Here is a 10,468-nt window from a genome sequence, read left to right as displayed (position 1 = left end):
TAAGCGCCCCGGCGTCCGAGCGCCCCTCCCCCACCAAGAGACGGAGGCGGCTGCGGTTCAAATCGCGTTTATTGAAAGGGTGGCGGGAGCGGGAGGGGTGCAAGTGCGAGATCCCACCCCCCCTTAAAGTGGCAACGCCTCCTTAAAGGGGGAACCCCCCCGCGGGGGGCCACAGGGGGATATGTACAGCCAGGATGGCAGAGCAGGTGGGGAGGCCCTGCCCCCCGGGGCGGCCCCACCCCCTTAACGGGGCCACGCCCCTCAAGGGGGGCCGGGGGGGGCAGCCCGCTCCTTGCTGAGCCGCACCAGCTCCTGTGAAAGCGCCTCCAGGTCCTGCGGAGGGAGGGGAGGGTGTGCTCAGGGACCCAGGCATCCGGGCCCCACGGCCAAGCCCCCCGGAAGCCCCGCCCACCCGCAGACAGCCCCCTCCGTGGCCCCACCCCCGTGCCAGCCACCCCTGCCCCGAGCCATGCCATGAGGCCCCGCCCCCTGCTTGGCTCCACCCATGAGCCCAGCCTGCCCTAAGGGGGGGGTACCCCATAGGCCCCGCCCCAGGAGGCCCCGCCCACCTGGCCCAGGTGCAGGTTCTTGGTGAGCTGCTCCTCCAACATGTTCTGCAGCTTCTTGTTCATCTCGCGCAGGTCCTCGTCGCCGGGGCCCCTGCCCCGCCGGGGGGCGCCGGGGGGAGCCGCCGCCGCGTCTGGGGGGGGGGACACGTGGGGTCAGCGGGGGGCGTGGGGAAGCCCCCGGCAGGGCCCAGGCGTCCGGGCACGCTCCCTGCTCCCACCCGCACCGAGGCGGCTCTCACGGACGAAGCTCTCGATGATGGCGCTCTTGCGGCACAGGTCCTCCGCCATCGAGGCGCTGCTCACCTCCAGGTGACGCACCTGCAGGGGGGACGCGGGGTGACACTGGGGATACCCTCTCCCCCAACTTGCCTGGGACACCGGTGCCACCGCTGAGCCACCCCCAGGGACACCAGCGACCCCCCCACTGCCTCCCAGTGGCCCCTGCTCCCTCTCAGCGCCCCCAAGGGCCTCCCACTGCCCCCTAGTCCCTCCCAGAATCTCCCCAGTCCCTCCCAGTGCCCCCCGTCCCTCCCAGGCACCCCCCAAAGCCCCCAAGCATCTCCCACACTCCTCCATAGCCCTGAGTCCCTCCCAGTACCTTCCCAGTGTCTCCTAGTCCCTCCCATAACCCTTTTGCATCTCCCCATATCCCCCCCACTCCCCCATCAGTGGTTCCCAGTGCCTCCTCACTGGCTCCCGGTCCCCCCCATAACCCCTAAGTATCTCCCAGGCCCCCAAATCCCCCCAGTCTCTCCCAGTCTCCCTGGCACCACCCAGTCCCTCCTCAAGTCCCCCCAGAGCCACGCACCTTCTCCTCGAGCAGCCAGCGCTCCTGCTGGCTCTGGGCCAGGCGCTGGAAGAGCTCGGCCACCTCGGCCGGGGAGAGCTCGGCCGCCCCGGGGCCGCCGCCGCCGCCGCTGCCCCCACCAGGGCTGCCCGAGCCCGACTGCCGCGCCACGGAGGGGCGGGGTCAGCAAGGCCCCACCGGGCCACACCCCTGTGAGGCTCCACCCCCCAGTGAGGCCTCCCCACCCACGGCTGGGGCTGCCTGAGCCTGACTGCCAGGGGTGGAGTCAGTGAAACCACGTCCCCCAGACCACACCCACTGTGGGCTCCACCCTCCACCAGGCCCCACCCCCCAGGGCCCACCAAGCCCCAGTGGGAGAAAGGTCAGTGATGCCCAGCCCCCTCAGCCACGGCCCCGCCCACCTCAGCCCCACCCCTCACCCCCGTGGCCCCACCTCCCCCACTGATGTCAGCCAGGCCACAGCTACTGCCCAGCCCCACCCCCTAGAGCCGGCCCCGCCCACCACCGGACAGGGTCAGCATGGCCCCACCCACAAGGGGGTGGGGCCTGGGGTGGGCGTGGCTTGCCCTAAGCCTGCACCTGGAGAGCAGGCACCTCAACAACCCAGAGGGGTGTGGCCAAGCATGACCCCGCCTGAGGGGGTGTGGCCTGTCCAGGCCCCACCCACCTTGGTGCTGCCGGGGGCGGAGCCCTCACGGCAGCCGAAGGACGAGAGGCTGCTGCTGTCGCCCGCCGGCGCCGCCTCCAGCACCAGCTCCTCCAGCCCTGTGGGGGATGGGGCAGGAGGGCGTCAGTGAGGGGCCCAGGCGTCCGGCGCACCCCCGCGCACCCCGCGAGGGGCCCAGGCCTCTGGGGCTCACCAGGGCGGCCCCGGCCAGGCGCCAGCAGCTCCTGCAGCCGCTCCTGGAGGCGGTCGGCCCGCCGGCGCTCCAGCTGCAGCTGCCGCTTTAGGTCCTTCAGCTGCAAGGGGAGTGTGGGGGGGTCACCGTGGTGCAAGAGGGGGCCCAGGCATCCAGGTGGACCCCTGCTGGTGCCCCCCCCCTTGTGCCCCGGACACCTTGGTCCCTTACCGCGGCACTGCCTTTCTTCTCCAGGATGCGCTGCCCATCCCGGACGTCCTTCAGCTCCTGCAGGAAATGGGGGGGGGGGGTGGTCAGGGGGATTGTGGGCACTCCGAGGGGGGATTGGGGGTATCAGAGAGATCCCAGGGGGTCTTGGGGTGGATTTTGGGGAGTCTTAGGGGGGATTAGGAGGATCACGGGGGGATTTGGGCTCCTGGAGGGGTCTCAGGGGGTCCTGGGGGGATTTAGGGGTCCCAGAGGGTCGGGGGGGGTTAGGAGGTCCTGGGGAGGATTTAGGGTCCTACAGGGGTGCCAGGAGATGCTGGGGAGAGATTAGAGGGTCCTGGGGGGAGATTTGGGGTCCCAAAGGGTCCGGGGGGGGGATTAGGGATTCCTAGAGAGATTTAGGAGTCCCAGGGGGTCTGGGGAGATTTGGGGGGTCCCAGGAAGGTCCCAAAGGATCCCATGGGAGGTTTGGGGTCCCATGGGTGGTATTAGGAGGTCCCAGGAGATGATTTGGGGGTCCCATAGAGGGGTACAGGGGATCTAGAATCAACTTGGGGGTACCAAGGATACCCCAGAAAGCATGAGGGGGGTTGGGGGTCCGTGGAAGCGCCCTGGGGGGCCCAAGTGCCCTGGCAGTGTTGGGAGGAATTTGGGGGGGGGTCAGAGGGACCTGGCGCAGCGCCCGCCCGTCGGCCTCCTGCAGCTCCCGCAGCCGCTCGGCCTCCGCCTGCGCCGCCCGCAGCTGTGAGCCCTGCGCCTGGAGGGGAACAGGTCAGCCCCACAGCGCCCCCCCACCCCACAGCGTGGCCCCCACGGCCCCACGGCGTGTCCCCCTGCCCCACAGCACATCTCCTTGCCCGATGGAACCCTCCTGCCCCACAGCGCGTTCCTCCGTCCCATAGCATGTCCCCCTGCCCCCTGGCACAGCCTCACCTCGAGTTCGGCCTCGTGCTGCTCCTGCAGCGCCCGGGCAGCTGCCTCATGCTCCTGCCGCCCTGTCTCCAGTAGCTCCTGCCACGGGCACAGGCATGTCACATGCGTGTGCCACATGTGCATGTGGCACGTGGGTCGGGGGGGACAGGGGGACTCACCCGGGCCTCGCACAGGCCCCGCTCGCAGGCCTCCCGGCTGCCCTCCGCCTCCTCCAGCCGCCGCTGCAGCTCCGCCAGCTCCCGGCCCCGCGCCTGCGTGCCACCCCGCGCTCGCACACGTGAAGCACACGCCAAGCGCATGCCAGGGCACCCCTGGGGCACCCTGGCACCCCCCTGTCCCACCCAGGAACCCCAAACCCACCTGATGGACCCCAAAACCCCCCCAGGGACCCCCCCCAACACCCCCATGGAGCCCAAAATCCCCCAGGGACTCCCCCCAAACCTCACACGGACCCCATAACTGCCCCAGAGACCCACAAACACCCCCCCAGGGACCCCCAGGGACATCCCCCCCCCCAAGGACCCCCAGGGACAGGGTTAGCGGAACCTAGGAACTCCAATTCCTCTCCAGAGACCCCAAATCCCCCCCAGGGTCTCCCCAGGAACACTAAGACCCTGCAGGGGCCCCCAGGGGCTCCCCAGTGACCCCAAATCCCTCCTGGGGGACCCCCGGCAGGGGAGCCCTCACCTGCAGCTGGGCCTCGAGGGCCTCGCGGGCACCCTGGGCCTCCTGCAGCTCCCGGGCCAGCGCCCCGCTCTGCTCCCGCAGCCCCGCTGCCGCCTGCCCATGTATAGACCGCTATACGGGGCCCACGAGCACTGCAGGGGGCCACCTGGGGCTTCCTGCTGCATCACAGGGCCATATAGGGCCGTATAGAGCTGCACGGGGCAGCTTAGCATGTCATGAGGGCATATGGGGCCACATAGGATTGTATAGGGCCATATAGGGCTATATAGGGCTATACAAGGCCGTATAGGGCTGTGCAAGGCTTCCCAGTGTGTCACGGGAACATAAGGCACTGTACAGAGCTGTATGCGGCTACACATGCCTATATGGGGATATACAAGGCTATATGGGGCTGCCCAGTGTGTCACACTGCTATATAAGACTGTATAAGCCTCTATAGGATCATATAGGACAATAAATGGGCATGCCTAGTAAGCCACAGGACTGTATGGGGCTCTATAGGCTTGCTCAGCATATCACAGACCCATACAGGAGCGTACATGATTGAACGGGTTTCCCCAGCATACCTTAAGATCATTATAGGACTATATGTGACTCCCCATCATGTCACGAGGTTGTGTGGGGCTCCCCCCATGTCCCAGGACCATATGGGGCCATAAGGAACTGCTCAGCACCTTATAAAGACATATAAAGCTGCCCAACATCACAGAGTGCTATACGGAGTGGTATAGCTACCCAATATATCACAGTGCTGTATGGGGCCATACCAGTCCCCCCAGGGCATCACAGGGCTGTTTAGGGACGCATGAGGCCATACAGGGCTGCCTGGTGCATCATAAACCTGACCTAGCCCATATAGAGCTGTATATGAATGTATAGAGCTATACCAGGCCACCTGATGCATCATGCAGCTGTAAAGGACGTCATAGCCCAGTCCGCTCAGGCAGGGCTGTACAGCACTGTATGGGGGTGCTAGGATTGCGTCTGCAGGGCTCTATAGGGGCCGGTGGGGCATAGAGGGGTCGCACCTGCTCGAGGGCGGTGGTGCTGGCACGCAGCGCCTCTGTCTCCGCCGCTGCTGCCTCCGCCCGCTCGGCACCACGCGAGGCCTCCTGTGCCAGGGCTGCGTCACCACCCGGACACCGGGGCCCCACAACCCGCCCCCGGGGCCCCCTCAATGCTGTGGGGTGCCCCACAGACACCGTAGGGTGCCCCCAACCACCCCAGGGTACCCCCCAGGACCCCCTCCCAGCACCATGCAGTGCCCCCAAGCCACCACAGGGCATCCCCTAAGAGCCCCCCAATGCCATAGGGTGCCCCCAGGACCCCCCAGCCACCCCAGGGTGCCCCCAGGCCCCCTCAGCACCATGGGGTGCCCCCCAGACACCCCAGAATGCCCCAGAACCCCCCCAATGCCATAGAGTGCCCCCTAGGACTCCCCAGCCACCCCAGGGTGCCCCCAGGACCCCTCCAACACCATGGGGTGCCCTCCATGTGCCCCCCAGCCCCACCTGGGCCACGGCCTCAAGCTCCTGCCGCAGCCGCTGGTTCTGGCCCCGCAGCTCCTGCAGCTCCTCGTCCTGCCGGGCCTGCAGCTCCTCCGCCTCTGTCCTGCCACCACAGGGACCCAGGCGTCCGGCGGGGGGCCCAGGCATCTGGGCACCTGCCCTCGCCCCCACCCCCCCACCCCTCCAGGGACCCAGGCGTCCGGGGCCGCCCACCTACTGTCGTTGTACAGGGCGTCCTTCTCAGCCTGCAACTGCAGGAAACTGAAAGAGACAAAAAAAAAAAAAAAAGTTTACCCCGTTTCCGAAAGGATCCTGGTGTCCAGGTGCCCCCCCTTGGAAGGGGCCCAGGCATCCAGGTGCTCTCACCTCTCCTGCTTCTTCCTCAGCTTCTCTGTGAGCTGTGGGGAGAGAAATCGCTGCTGGTGGGGGAGCATGACACCCCCAAATTCCCCCCCAAATATGAGACCCTCCCAGGATGCCCCCAAACCCCTGGGACCTCCCAGAACCCCCCCCAATCCCCCTAGGACCCTTCAAAATCCCCCCAGGACCCCCCAGACCTCCCAAATCCCCCTAGGACCCCCCCAAAATCCCTCCAAGATCCCTCAGGAGCCCTCCAAACCCTCTGGGACCCCCTCAGGACCCCCCCAGCCATCCTAAATTCCCCTGGAACCCCCCAAAATGCCTTTGAGACCCCCAGGACGCCCCCAAACTCCCTGAACCCTCCCCAAATCCCCTGGGACCCTCAAAATCCCCCCTTACCTTGGCCACCTCTGCCTGCAGCTGGGCCACCTCCACCTGGGGTGAGAGCCCCCCCATGAGACCCTTGTACCCCCCCATATGGCCCCATTTCCCCTTTCTTCCCACCACAATCCTTCATAGTCCCCTAATCGCTCCCTAAAATTCCCATATCCCTCCCAAATGTCATTGATTCTCCCCATACCTCCTATAATCCCCCCAAAATCCCCTACATTCCCCCAAATCCCCTATACTATTTTCCCCCCAACACACTTAATCATCCACGTTTCTCTCAAACTCTATCCCTGTGTCTCCAAAGCCCCTAAATACCCCATTTGCACCCCAGTTCCCCATATCATCTCATTTTTGTTCCCAAATCCCCTATATTCATTCTATATTTGCTCTATATTTCCAATACTTATTTTCAAACACCCATATTATAATTGATTTTCCATGAATAGCTCCATGTTTTTCTTGTACGAAAACAAGAATCTTGAATTGTCTGTATTCTCCTAAAACTCTTCCATTTTCTTGCATTTTCCCCATTTCCACCCTAGCTTACTATATGTTCCCCATATACTTCTCTCCCCATATGCTTCTTTGATTTTTCTGTATTACCCCAATTCTTCCCAAGCACTCTATGTGCTCCAACATCCCTCTAAATCGCCCCGTATTTCATCCAATCCTGGTATATGCTACTATATTTTTACTCTAATCCCCTATGTTGCTCTAAACCTTCCAGTGTTTCACTTGATTTCCCTATATGCTCCCACATTCTTCTTATATTTCCTATATGATTGCATAGTACTTTTTTGCAGCTTTGTTAAACCTAAGTTTTTTTCTCTAGGTTCTGTACTAATCTAAATAGTCTGCAATCATATTCTTACGTGGATTATTCCTATCTACTATAATTCCCTCAGATTTTCCCATCTATTTAATGCATCTTCATCTATGTTTTCTACAGCCTCCCCCAGACCCTCCCAACTGCTCCATACCCTCTTATTGCCCCCCCATAGCAAGTCTCTATCCCCTATAGGACCCATAGGTACCTGCAGGGCAGGCAGCGGGGGCTCCGCAGGGGGGGCATCCCCCTGGCCCCCCTCCTCGGCTGCTGGCTCCTCAGGGGGCTCCTGGGGGGCTGCAGGGTGTTGGGGGTCACCCCACAGCCCCCCCTGCCGGCACCTATAGCCTTTGGGGCACCCTGGTGCCCAGGGACCCCCCCAAACTCCCCCAGGGCCCCCCGGGACCCCAAATCCCCCCCGGACCCCTCTAAACTCCTCCAGGACCCTCCAAATCCCCCTAGGGACACTCCAACCCCCCCAAGGCCTCCCTGGGAACCCCAAACCCTCCAACCTCCCCAGGGCCTCCCTGAGACCCCCAACCCCTCCTGGACCCCCCCAGGAACCCCCTAAAGCCTTCCAGGACCCCCCAAATCCCCACAGAACCCCCCAGGACCCCCTGAGGATCCCCAAATCCCCCCTGGACCCCCCCCAGGGACCACCCCAAACCCCTCCTGGACCCCCCAAATCCCCCCAGGTTCTCCCAAACCCCAAGGGACCCCCCCCAGGGACCCCTGAGCACCCTCTCACCATTGGGTGCCGCTGGGGGGGCCCCACCATCGCCACCAGCCCCATCTTGGGGGGCCTCAGCAGGTGGCGGGGGGGCGCCAGGGGGCACTGGGGACTCCCCATCCCGCAGGCGCCGGTTTTCCTCCTCCAGCCCCTCGATCTGGGCGCAGAGCTGCGGACCGCCCCTGCGTCAGAGATCCTCCGGGGGGCAGCGGGGACCCTCAGGAACCCCCCAAGAGGTGCTGGGGACCCCCAATTGCCATGAGGGACTCCCCCAGGGGGCATTAGGGTCCCCCAGAGACCCCCAAGTGGGTACTGGGGACTCCAAAATGACAAAAAGGTCTTGTGGGCCTTGGCCACCCTCAGGGTGGCACTGGGGACCCTCAGGGACCCTCAAGTGAGTGCAAGGGACCCCCAAATAGCATTAGGGACCGTCCAGGAGGCATTAGGGACCCCAGAGACTCCCCAGGAAGCATTGGGGAATCCCAGAGACCCCTAAGAGGGGATTTGGGACCCCCAGGTAACACTGGGATCCCCCCAGGATGGCACTAGGGACCACAGGGTGGCCTTGGAGACCCCCAAAGACACCTAAGAGGGGATTTGGGACCCCCAGGTTGCACTAGGGACCCTGGGGTGGCATTGGGGAGCCACAGAACAACATGGATGGCACCCAAAGGGCCACCCACCCTTGCCGAACCCGTGTGGTGGGGCACCCTGGGGTGGCATCAGGGCCCCCGTGGGGATGCTGGGGGCCGCGCTGGGGGGCACCTTGGCCAGCTCACGCAGCAGGGTGCTGTTCTGCAGGCGGAAGTCATCCTCCTGGCTCTGCAACTTGCCCTGCAGCATCCGCGTCTCGCCCAGCAGCGCCTCCACCTCCTGCCGGCCCCCCAGCCCGTGGGTGCCCCCGCCAGAGCCCCCCTACATCCCCCCGGCACCCACTGACACCCCGGAGACCCCAGATCTGCCTGGCGCCTGCGGGGACCCGCTAGCACCCGCAGGGAGCCCCCGGACCCTCCCAGTGCTCATGGCCTCCGAGACCCTCCCAGGGCCCCCCTCAGCACCCATAGGGACCCCAAGTACCCCCCAAACCTCACAGGGACCCCCCCCAGCACACACAGGGCTCCCCTTAGCACCCCATAGGACCCCCTCAGCACCCATGGGGACCCCAAGGACCACCCAAACCCCACAGGGCTCCCCCTAGCACCCCATAGGACCCCCCCAAACCCCACAGGGACCCCCCCAGCACACACAGGACTCCCCCTAGCACCCCATAGGACCCCCTCAGCACCCATGGGAACCCCAAGGACCCCCCAAACCCCACAGGGACCCTCCCAACACCCAGGGGGATCCCCCTAGCACCCCAGGATTCCAGGGACCCCTCCTAGCACCCTCACACCCACAGAGACCCCCTCCCCAGCATCCTCGGGCCCTGGCCCCACCCCCAACCCTACCTGGGCCTTCTTGCTCTTACTGAGGGCCTGTGAGACACAAGGGTCAGGGGTCAGCCAGGGTCAGAGGTCAGATAGGGTCAGAGTCAGAGGTCACAGAGGAAGGGGCCTCACCTTGTGGGCCTTGGCCAGGTCCTTGTCGAGCGCCTGCACCCGCTGCCGCAGCCCCGTCAGCTCTGGGGGGGCGGGGGGTCAGGGGCCCAGGCATCCGGGCACCCCTTCCCAACCCCCCCCAAAAGAGGCCCAGGCATCCCAGTATCCCCCTTCCCAGGGGACCCAGGCATCCCTTTCTGCCTCCCCAAAAGACACCCAGGCATCCGAGCATCCCCTCCCACCCCCTCCAAAAGCAACCCAGGCGTCCGAGTATGCCCCCTGCCCCCTTTCTAGGGGGCCCAGAAGTCTGAGCATCCCCTCCCACCCCACCAAAAGGGGCCCAGGCGTCCCCCCTCCCCCCCGGGGTCCCGGCGGCCGGGCCCACCGGCGCTGTTCTTGCGCAGCTCGTCCGAGAGCCGGTAATTCTCCGCCCGCAGCTCCAGCAACTGCCCCTGGGGGGGGGGGGGGGGGGCGGGGGGGGGGTCAGCGGAGGGAGCCCAGGCATCCGGGCCCCCCTCCCGCCAGGGGACCCAGGCGTCCGGGCCCCCCCACGCCCACCTGCATGCGCTGGAACTCCTCCTCCGACAGGGCCTGCGCCATCTTGGCACCGCCGGCCCTGTCGGAGGGGCGAAAACCGGCCCGGTGATTGGGGGGGGCGCCGTTAAGGGCGGGTCATAGAGACACAGCCGGGGGCAGCGGGGCTGCGGCCCGGCGCGCTGGCGGCCCGGCGGAGGGAGCGGCGGCCCGGAAGCGGACGCTCTGGCGCGGCGGGAGCATAGAGGAGCGGAGGGGGCGGTGAGAAGAAACGCACTCGGCCCCCGCCCGGAAGTTGCGGCCAAGGAGATGGAGTCCACCCGGCCGGAGAGAAAGGCCCCGGGGCGCTAGTGAACCATAGAGATGGCTGCCTGTGCTAAAGGCTCCAATAGGGACCCCCTGATGCTACAGGGCCCAAAGGGACCTCCCTGGTGCTATAGGGCCCATAGGGATCTCCCCTGCACCTATAGGGTCTAGCCATTGCTATAGAGTCCATAGGGATTCTCCTAGACCTATAG

General features: G+C 65.3%; 1 protein-coding gene across 7 annotated transcripts; it reads right to left on the bottom strand.

The window, feature by feature from the left end:
- Positions 1 to 51: 51 nt before the first annotated feature.
- On the bottom strand, positions 52 to 10,254 carry GRIPAP1 (GRIP1 associated protein 1). Of its 7 annotated transcripts, none has more exons than XM_068924057.1 (23): positions 9,975 to 10,252; positions 9,802 to 9,868; positions 9,438 to 9,499; positions 9,327 to 9,353; positions 8,644 to 8,751; positions 7,897 to 8,047; positions 7,357 to 7,445; positions 6,332 to 6,367; positions 5,939 to 5,970; positions 5,786 to 5,833; positions 5,576 to 5,675; positions 5,093 to 5,176; positions 4,065 to 4,157; positions 3,536 to 3,628; positions 3,378 to 3,455; positions 3,115 to 3,201; positions 2,448 to 2,504; positions 2,238 to 2,337; positions 2,045 to 2,142; positions 1,378 to 1,515; positions 788 to 887; positions 570 to 700; positions 52 to 333 (listed from the first exon to the last, which is right to left on the bottom strand). In XM_068924057.1, the coding sequence occupies exons 1-23, from the start codon at positions 10,014 to 10,016 to the stop codon at positions 262 to 264; spliced, it is 1,893 nt and encodes a 630-aa protein (XP_068780158.1). In that variant the 5' UTR covers positions 10,017 to 10,252; the 3' UTR covers positions 52 to 261. The 7 variants fall into 7 exon arrangements, with proteins under 7 accessions (XP_068780158.1, XP_068780161.1, XP_068780160.1 ...); XM_068924060.1 differs by having other exon boundaries at positions 809 to 887; XM_068924059.1 differs by having other exon boundaries at positions 794 to 887; positions 9,975 to 10,250.
- Between the last annotated feature and the right edge of the window lie 214 nt (positions 10,255 to 10,468).

The sequence above is a fragment of the Struthio camelus genome, chromosome 38, assembly GCF_040807025.1.
Source record: "Struthio camelus isolate bStrCam1 chromosome 38, bStrCam1.hap1, whole genome shotgun sequence".
Taxonomy (NCBI): domain Eukaryota; kingdom Metazoa; phylum Chordata; class Aves; order Struthioniformes; family Struthionidae; genus Struthio; species Struthio camelus.
This window is presented reverse-complemented; position numbering and strand designations above follow the sequence as displayed.

Bases quoted from the DNA above. Each gene is read 5' to 3' on its own strand.
- GRIPAP1 (XM_068924057.1), bottom strand. From the start codon at position 10,016: ATGGCGCAGGCCCTGTCGGAGGAGGAGTTCCAGCGCATGCAG. The intron at 9,500-9,801 runs GTGGGCCCGGCC...CCGCCCCCCCAG, and splicing joins GCTGCGCAAGAACAGCGCCG to AGCTGACGGGGCTGCGGCAG. The intron at 7,446-7,896 runs GTGAGAGGGTGC...AACACCCTGCAG, and splicing joins CCCCCCAGCGGCACCCAATG to CCCCCCAGGAGCCCCCTGAG.